The sequence below is a fragment of the Macrobrachium nipponense genome, chromosome 30, assembly GCF_015104395.2.
Source record: "Macrobrachium nipponense isolate FS-2020 chromosome 30, ASM1510439v2, whole genome shotgun sequence".
Lineage (NCBI taxonomy): Eukaryota > Metazoa > Arthropoda > Malacostraca > Decapoda > Palaemonidae > Macrobrachium > Macrobrachium nipponense.
In genome coordinates, this window is record NC_087218.1 from 719,230 (window position 1) to 728,958 (window position 9,729).

The 9,729-nt window shown below is 36.3% G+C and overlaps 1 protein-coding gene across 6 annotated transcripts in view; it reads right to left on the reverse strand.

Annotated features, from left to right (window-relative positions):
* Positions 1-659: 659 nt before the first annotated feature.
* LOC135202217 (neprilysin-2-like) overlaps positions 660-9,729 on the reverse strand; it is a 245,581-nt gene continuing 236,511 nt past the window's right edge. For all 6 annotated transcript variants that reach the window (XM_064231479.1, XM_064231480.1, XM_064231481.1 and 3 more), the window contains exons 9-14: positions 6,943-7,101; positions 6,513-6,753; positions 6,039-6,207; positions 4,681-4,799; positions 3,901-4,032; positions 660-3,433 (exon numbers count right to left, since the gene is read on the reverse strand). In XM_064231479.1, coding sequence (XP_064087549.1) covers positions 3,095-3,433; positions 3,901-4,032; positions 4,681-4,799; positions 6,039-6,207; positions 6,513-6,753; positions 6,943-7,101 — 1,159 coding nt within the window. In that variant the 3' untranslated portion in view covers positions 660-3,094. The remainder of the gene's footprint in view (positions 3,434-3,900; positions 4,033-4,680; positions 4,800-6,038; positions 6,208-6,512; positions 6,754-6,942; positions 7,102-9,729) is intronic.

The following is a 9,729-nucleotide window of genomic DNA, read 5'->3' on the forward strand; positions in this document are numbered from 1 at the left end:
TTTGCTGATCCTGCTCAGTCCAGTTGTTAACACAAACTTAGTTTTAGCTTCATTCATTTTCATTAGATACTTCATTTACAATGTTTATTCTGCTTGTGGCAAGGAGGACTGGATCATCCATCAAAATTACCAAATGCAGCCATGACAAGAGGCCATCAGGATTACGATTTTCTTTAAGCAGCTTATTGAGGTCAGTTCATGTACAAACTAAAATACAAGGGGGATGCGTTACTGCCCTGACGAACTACAACTGAAGTAGAATAGCAAGCATTAGAGATAGATAAAAAGCACCAGTTACATACTGAGCGCGTTAACCTTTCACCTCATTAAAGCTTGGATTCAAATCCAAATGAAAACAAGACCCCTGGCGATTGTAAGAGGCAAAGATCTAATCCATTCAGTTACATCTAAATGGTTTACGGCTTAACTGATAATTTATAATGTTCAATTTATAATTCAGTATAATTAATTTATTCCCACGATTGTGATTTGAATGGTTAACGACGACACTTTCCTGATGATGACTAAAGATGACTAACAGTTACTTTTTGCACTGCTCATTCCTTTGTTTAAATGTCAGGCCGTCTTCTGTCAAATCTTAATTGACAAAATATTCCCGAGGACTACCAAACGAATCGAAGTGGTAATAAAAGACAAGATACACATACACTTTATTACTATACAAATCACAAAAGATTTCCTCATCTATGTTTACATTACCAATATAGATATGTAAATAATGACTATCTGGAGTTCGTACGTAACATTTCTAAAAATAGTGCTTTTTTTATGAAAATATTCCTCCCTGTGAAAAATTCTCTTAGCGTCAAAGTCTTGCGTGTGTGCGGCGGATATGAAACAAGTCATGAACTTTTTCACTTGACTCGAATGACACTCTTATTATGGTGTACGTATGCTTGCAGTCACGATGTACATTATGCTCGGGAAAATATGCATGCATACGCAACTGTGTGCAAACACAAACTACATGTAGCCTAAACGGACACGCATACCCACACGCGTCTTAACACAACTTTTCGCTTATTATATGAATGCCTAAATCAATAATGAAAAGCATGTGCCTTTATAATTAAACCTCGTAGACGCCTTTTCAAAAGCCAAAGATTGCTCCTAGAAATTAGCACCTTTCTCTCCACACACAAATACTACAGGCTGTTTCCAATATTCCTCATTAACTCAACTGCCTTTTGCTGAACCAACCCTCCGAGTACAGAATTCACTTTCGCCATCGTATAAAATCAAAACAAGTTGAGCTTTGAAGTTGGCAAACTCCAAGTGCAACGATACAATACAGTGAACTTGCAACGCTGATCTGAAGTGTCGACGTTACATCTGACAAGAAAAGTCGTCTGCAGAGTGAACCAGGAATGTGGAAGAATGTTTTAAAAGCTCTCGACTGCAAAATGTCACGGCTTGTCGCCTTTTCTGCACATCCCTATCATCAACAGCAGTTCGATCATGAAATCCAAAAGGAGGTTTCCTAAGAGAAAAGAATGGATGCTGACAAGATAAAAACCCAAATGGGACAGCCCCCATTTTCTGTTCAAGACGACACCGTCCAGATACGATGGTCCTGGAGTAGCGGCAAGAAAAGTCCAAGAGTAACTTCAACTGGGAACAGTCCTCCTCTCCTCCTCCTCCTCCTCCTCTGCGAATTCCAAATAGGCTTTGATATTTGTTCCCTCGTTGACAGATGCAGAGAGGGTGTTCTAGCGCTCTTCGGCCGTTGTTGAGGTAGAACATCTTTTTGTTGTACGATCAGACAAGAGTTCGATATCGGTTAAAACGAGAGACAAAACTGTCTCACCCATAAATTGTAAAAAATAAAGAAAAAATCCGAAGACTTTAAAAGCTGATTACGATTAAAAATGAAAGAATTAAATAATGTGTAAAAATAAATTTGCTATAAAACAACCTATAAAAACACTTAAGTAACTAAAGCAAAAGCTGAAGGAAGGGGAATGGAATAATGATGTTTAAAAAGTTAACAGATAAAATCAGAATTTCTCTAAGGCATGCCAGCTCATAAAAGAAAAATTAAGTACAAGGAACATCCTGAAGTAAAAGCTTTGCATTTTTTTTTAAAGAAAAACATTTATTTATGTAATGTACCAGCATACAGACATCCCCCCCAAAAAATGTAAGGAACAAGAAACTTCTTACTTAACCAACTGAAGTAGATCCATGAAACACTCCAGCAAAAATGCTGCTGCAAGGAGACTCTGTGTGTGTGTGTGTGTGTGTGTGTGTGTGTGTGTGTGTGTGTGTGTGTGTGTGTGTGTGTGTGAAGGAAGTTCGCTTCTAAGCGAACTTGCAGTTCAATTTGAGATAGACGTTGTTCAAGAGCACCACCAACTTTCATTATGCATGACAATGATTTTCAACAAAAAAATAGGAAGAAATAAAAAGATTATAATAAATATACGTAATCAAGATGTGCGTCACTACCGTAGCAAAAGCGATTCTGAAAATTATTTCCGAAATTCTAAAACGACATGAAATATATCCCTTTGTACTCAAATTAAAAATCAGGCAGCCAAAAAGGGATAGACTCAAGTTTGACTTGACGAAGCAGTCTCAAATTGGAGTCAACGTACACCGGTAAAAATATAGATCTCTCCCCCAATGAGTACATCTACTACATACTTTATAAAATCCTCCCTTTCACTCCACTTCTGCCCCCCGGCCCAGCCGGGGATTGCAAACCTGGGTAAAAAATATACAAGAAACCCTTCTTCTAGCGAGAGCACATTCAGTGAACACTGTCGGGTCATCAGCTCGATTTCTAAAAACAACTCGGTCATCATAATAACTACAGAATATCGTCCCCGGGAGTTTGCGTCATAGGGCGGCTTAACCGAAAGGAGTGTAGGTACAGCAGACTACATCTCTACACATAGCAACCATAAAGCACCAAAGACATTTCTAAGGTGTAAAACTCTAAGACAAATCTCAAGACGCAACGTTCTTCGCTTTTTCTTGTTTATTTCTGATCCCAGTCCCCGTCCCACCCTCCCTCCCTCCCTCCCTACCGACCCCTCTCCCGCGTTGTCAACTGACGAAATGACTTTTATTACCAAACAGAACACCTGTGGTGCGGGTTCAGTTTGGAGCCTTTAGGGCATTTCCAGTCGACGGCGAACTCTGGAAGGTTACTGAATGGACCGTTGACGCGGAACTGCGCGGGTGAATGTGCGCCCGTCAGGATGCGCAGTTTCAGGGTTTCAGGTCTGTATTTTCCACACCACACATTGGCTGCAGAGAGCCAGAAGAGTTGGTGAGCTGTGTATGACATGCCTGGCAGCTGCTGTTCTTCACCGTTGTCCTTAGCCCACTGTTTGTAAGCATAGTAAGCCTCCTTGATTCCACCATTGTCTGCTATATTCTCCCCTTGGGTGTTGATGCCGTTCAGCTGAGAAAAGAGAAAACGTTTCAGATAAGGAAAAAAAAATTCCCCCTTTCAAGATCAATTTAGCACAATAGAAACAACCAACTAAAGTACCCTGGAAACCCAGGGATCAACAGTGTGACCATTTCCTAACGGTAGGCTGCCACGACACGACATTGAATCTAAGACTTGTTGGCCCAGGCTATAACAGTAATGCCATGAATCCTAAAAGTTAGATTTTATTATTTAATGTTATATACGTATCTATGATAGTTTTATTTTCCCTTGTTTTTACATACGAACATTCTCCTCTCCTGATCCTTGCATTTTGAAAGCCTCTGGCCTGTCCTGTTTGTTCCAAACATAGATGCTATTTAATTTCAAACATTATCTCTTGGGTAAATGAAAACTACAACCTGGAACTAGTGTAAATTAAATAATAATAATAATAATAATAATAATAATAATAATAATACAGGGTACTTCCTTACATTCATATTAACTTCAGGAACAGAGTAGTTGCCATACTGGTAGATGATGCATTTGGTTTTGTCAATGAACTTATCCTTGGTCTCTTTCTCCCACCAGTCTCTGAGGTCTCCGTTGGCATCAAACTGACGGCCCTTTTTGAAGAGAGAATGTTCATTAAGTCTCTGAAAAAGATCTGAAGTCTCTCCAAGGTTGAAACAATCCGCTCAACCACGTAAATCAAGGATCACTTATTGAGAACTGAAAATGACTCTGCATTTGTCAATGATGCAAAATTATTCATTCGGCTTTGTAAACACTTCTGTATACTTGGCGTTTCCAGTGGGTACTAACTTGAGCCAGACTGTTTCCAGTTAGATTGTACAAAGAACAAAGGTTTGATGACCTTTTCTGATACTGAGATTGAGTTTCATTTTGCATAAACATTATGGCTGTCGCTTATTATCGATCTTTTGTAAATAATTTTTATCTATCTATCTATCTATCTATCTATCTATCTATATATATATATATATATATATATATATATATATATATATGTATATATATATGTGTGATGTGTGTATTAATATATATATGTATATCTATGCTATGTCTATTTATTATATATATAATATAATTATATAATATAGTGATGATTATATTTAATATATTTTTTGTATATTAATTAATTCTTATATATAATATTCTATTATAAATAATATCTTGTATATTGATATATAAATAATATATTATAAATATACCCCACCCCCCCCCCCCAGGGTATTAAAACAATCACTTACCGAGTCATCGAATCCGTGAGTAATTTCGTGGCCTATGACATATCCAATGGCACCGAAATTCATATATTTAGGCCTATCAGCTTCGAAGAATGTTCCTTGAAGGATACCGGCCGGGAATTCTAGAAAAAGAGACCAATGAATTAATATTCCGTGTCAAGTGCATCCGGTAAGAAACTTCCTTTCAATTCATCGGATATAAACGTCTACCATTAGACCGTTTATTGCAGATAAAAACATGATAGCTGTATTCAGAAAAAGCTTAAAACCCTCAATTCTATTCATTTAGTGAACACTCACTTATGAATTCCTAATATAGCACCTGAACTTGCTAAACAATTTCGTCATTCAGAAGTATGGAAAGACGAGCTTAAAAGTCCCATCAATCGAAGAACACAAAAGCATAAAGGATTTAAGAATCATGAAAAATCTATTAACACAAGAATAGGGCGCCCTCTGGACACAAGGTGGCACGCTTAAGGACTTAACTTGCATCAATTAATATTATGCTACCTCTTTATATGGTGCTAACTGTTTACGGTAAATTAATCGTCCTACAACGCAGTGAAAACTGACAAAGCAACGAAAGACTTCATGAGACTAGTGAACATTTAGACCTTAATACTACCTTTACTTATTTGACACCATGGTCGATATCCCCCCAAGGCTCGAAACCAATACGAAATAATATAAGACTATAATAACGTCAGTTTCAAAATCTGCTTTAATTTTAAAGACTTAATGAGACTAGTGAACTTTTGGACTTAATACTACCTTTACTTATTTGACACCATGGTCGATATCCACCCAAGGCCCGAAATGAATACGAAATAATATAAGACTATAATGACGCCAGTTTCAAAATCAGGAATTAGCTTTGAATGAATAGTCTTTGAGCAAGGATAATCTTGTATAAAACAACTAGCTAACAGCCATGAGATTAATATGGAAAAGATGCAGAATTTAGCAAGGCCCATAAGGGCTATCTCACATTTTCCCTTAAAAATATTCTTTTACGATTCGTTCACTTTGAATGAACTTTTGGTCATGAATGCTTATGAAATTCAAGATCTAACTTCCTAATTATTTTCTGTAAGTTATTTGATATAATACTTATAATCAAATAATCAGAATGTTCGTTTAGCCAGCAGGGGTGATAAGTTGACGGTTAATCACCAATTTGTTTTCATAACAGAAAAAATAACTGAGCCAGTAATCAAGTGAAATGAACAGACTAACTCAAAGAGGCTATTTTACTTTACAAGAAAATAGGAGCTGCCAGTGTGTCTAGAAAACGTTACACGAAAATAGGAGCTGCCAGAGTGTCTAGAAACCGTAAGTGAATAGTAGTAGATACTAACGGATTGAGTTCTCAAGTGGGCTGTAGAATGCATTGACAACAGCAGCCGCTCCGTGGTTCTTCCAGTCCTTTTTATCAATCTGCTCGCGAAGCCGCTTGAAGGAATAGTCAGTTCCGAACACTGTCAGATTGCGCATATTCTCCAGCAGGTCACCACTGGATATCTGAAGCTGCAAAATAAACAAAAAAGATTGTTATTTGTTTACATGAGATATTGATCCAAATCTTATATTAATTCGAAGCTACTGACCTTAAACCATTCAGCACCAAGTGTACAATAACCGACAGGATCAACTGAATTGCAATTGAAAATATTGTCGACTAACATCATCAAACATTCGTGGATAAGTCATAATGAAGGGGGACTAAATGTATTTGAATTATGCCTAGAAAGTTTTGTGTAAAAACGGCGCTTATGACTTATAATCCGAACTTTCTAATTTCTAATGTTTTTTTTTTAACATCGAATACTTACTCCCTCATATAAATCGGTCAACTTTTGCTCCTCAAGCAATTCTGGGGGGTAAGCAATGTGTGGAGTGATGGCTGTGGACTTCTCAAGAGCCCTCTTGCGGGTCGTCTCGTCCATCCAGTCAATCTCATGAAGAATCTTGTCGAACTCTGCTCTGATGTAGGTTACCATTTCATCGGCTGCAGCTTTAGCGTCTTCCTTGAAGAAGGTACTGGCGTACATGGAGCCCACAGCATGAGAAAGGCTGGAAGAAAAGATATTTGTTTGGCACATAAGCAACACTTCTTACAGCGGGATGACTTGTGCAAAGGATTGTTAAAGACAGAATTAAGTATTCAATAGCTTAGTTGCTTCTCGAGATGATATACTAACTGCAGACTAAGATGACTGCTCGAGTGTTTGTCAAAAGTGAATAAAAATCGAGAGCCTTCACCTTCCAGAGACTGATCCCATGCATTCCTTCCAGCGTGGTTCCCTTGTTCCCTTTCCAACAAGCTTCTTGGAATATGCGAGCTGGATGTCTCTGGCTGCTTCATTCAAGTATCCCACAGAGGCTGCGGTTACTCTCCACATCATGTAGTTGGCGATCACTCTGAGGAAAGAAATGAACCACTGGACTGCAAAATCTTGACCTAGATTGACCACTGAAATCCAATTCAATTCAAAACTAGAGAGAAGCTTCTCTCAGTTATACTTTGAGTGCTGTTATGAACAGCTTTATTTGAATGAACTTGAATCGTGATTACCTCCTGTGCTTTGGATTTGATAATTATGTCACAGTTTCAAACAAAATCGGGCTTTTGTTCTGTCGATTGTTTCGTTACTTCCAAGCCTAGATCAATGGTCTTTTATACCTTTTTCTGTTGTTATTAATGATATGGCCATATTATACAACTTACCTCAGAAATACAGTATGCTTAACTATTTAGCCTCCATGTAAAAACAGAAAAAAAATCTTAATTTCTGGAAAGGAACCTTACGCCAAGAGGTACAGGGATGCTCAAATCTCATGCGACATGACTCCATACGATTTCTATCAAAAGTCACTAACTGGCAGCTTAGCATGCTCCATATTTATCTGTTATTTCAATGCAAAAACGCGATTATTGCATACAATATGGCCATAATATGTTTCATAAGAGTGAAATCTGTCACGTTTTTCAAAACTCTAAGAAAATGTCACGTGTAGCCAAATTTCAGAAAAAACTCTTACGAAACATTTTCACATTTTTCGTTCACACATCACGGAAGCATTCGACCAAAACTTAGTCGTCATCAAACCTCGGTTCAAATGTTAAATAGAAAAAGGAAAAAAATTGTCATGACATTAATAATACTTCCAAAGCAAGCATAAAATTGAAATGGTCTTATTTGATTGCTTTTACACTTCAACGCAGAAAAAATTTTAATTAAGTATATGCAAAAGTAGAATGCGCCCACCGATATCAACGTGTGAGGGGAGCATGTGTGAAGCACCATTAGTATCATTGCAACAACAACCACCTGGTGTAACATAAGTAGGTCTACAATGAGTAGCGACAATGAAATTATCTTGAACACATTTACTTTGTGTTAGAGAAATATTTGGATTTTCATACATAATTATTTGTTATATTTCTTATATACAAAAATGATGGCATACTAGTAAATATTCGCCTATGAAATTATTCTTTTGTCAAAGCCAAGATATTGTTCCTAGACCTAGGTGTTAGATTTCTTTACACTTAACATTCACATCTCTCTTAATTTCTGGACAGAAAGCAAATGAGGTTATCTATACATTCCTGCACTTCAATTTACCTTATGAAAGAATAAATTATACACCAAAAGCGAGCAGAAGGACTTTAGAAGAAATATTTTAAACCAGTTGAAAAACAAGTGTTCCATAACGTCTTGATATTAATACTTTAGATATTTCGATTAATAGCCATATTCTCCATATAATCAAAATCATCATCATATTTTATTCCACAAAGAACAGGTAATCTCTACAAATGAAAACATTAGTAACAGATTACATCTCAGGTTTAGATTATTTTTTTAGGCCTGTAAATTATTTGGCAACATACAGGCAGCTTAAACACAGCCTAAAACTTTAACATTCAAAGAAACCTGGTTATAATTCATATTCCTATTGTATTCGACAAAGAACAGGCAATCCCTACAAATAAATTCATTAGTAACAGATTACATCTCAGAAGGCTTAGATTATTTGTTTAGGCCTATAAAACATTTTGCAAATACAAGCAGCTTAAACACAGCCGAAAGCTTCAACATTCAAAGAAAACTTGTTTTAATTCATATTCCTACTTTTGAAAATGTTGTTATGAGTGTTGAGCTTATTAGGTCTACTGTCATACTGCAGCAGACGTAGTTATGTTGACCAGCCCGAGGAGCAGGTTAAAGTAAGTGTGCTTTCATTGATGGCACCGCTAACCTTATCACACCGGACTTTGAACTTAGCAGCGTAAAAAAAGAAAATCAGTTCAAATCACACAGATTACGAATTATACCAATGCATAAAAGGGATCATATTTGTATAACCATAAGGAAAATGGGGCTAACTGTGAATTCAAACTTTTCTAAGACATGTAATGCATTAGGAAAAAAAGTTTAACACTTGGAAACGTCACGTTGAGTCCGACAATATGGAGGATACAATGGGAATCATGTCGCATGAGATTTGACCACCACTGTATACATCAGCTCACAATGCTATGTAATTCAAGCAGATGGGTTACTGCCGAAAATTACGGTATGGAAAAATGGAAAAATGGATCATAAAAATTTGATGGCAAATGCTTAATTACCTCGTGACTAATCCAAATGATCTTCAACTTGGATATTCGATCGAGCATATCGTTGGAGCTTCAAACTCTTCCTGCACAACACCTTGAGCAGTTATAACTAAAAGTGTACCGTGCTTAGTTTAATCATAAACCATTGATATTTTCATGATATCTTTTTACTCAATTTTATTTCTTTCTTAAATAACAGGCATCTGAACTCTCTCTGGACTACTGAATACGCTGAATCTTATATATATATATATATATATATATATATATATATATATATATATATATATATATATATGTATATGTATATGTATATATATTATATATATATTGCATATGTGTATATATATATATATATATATATATATATATATATATATATATACACATGTATATACATATACATTTATATATATATATAG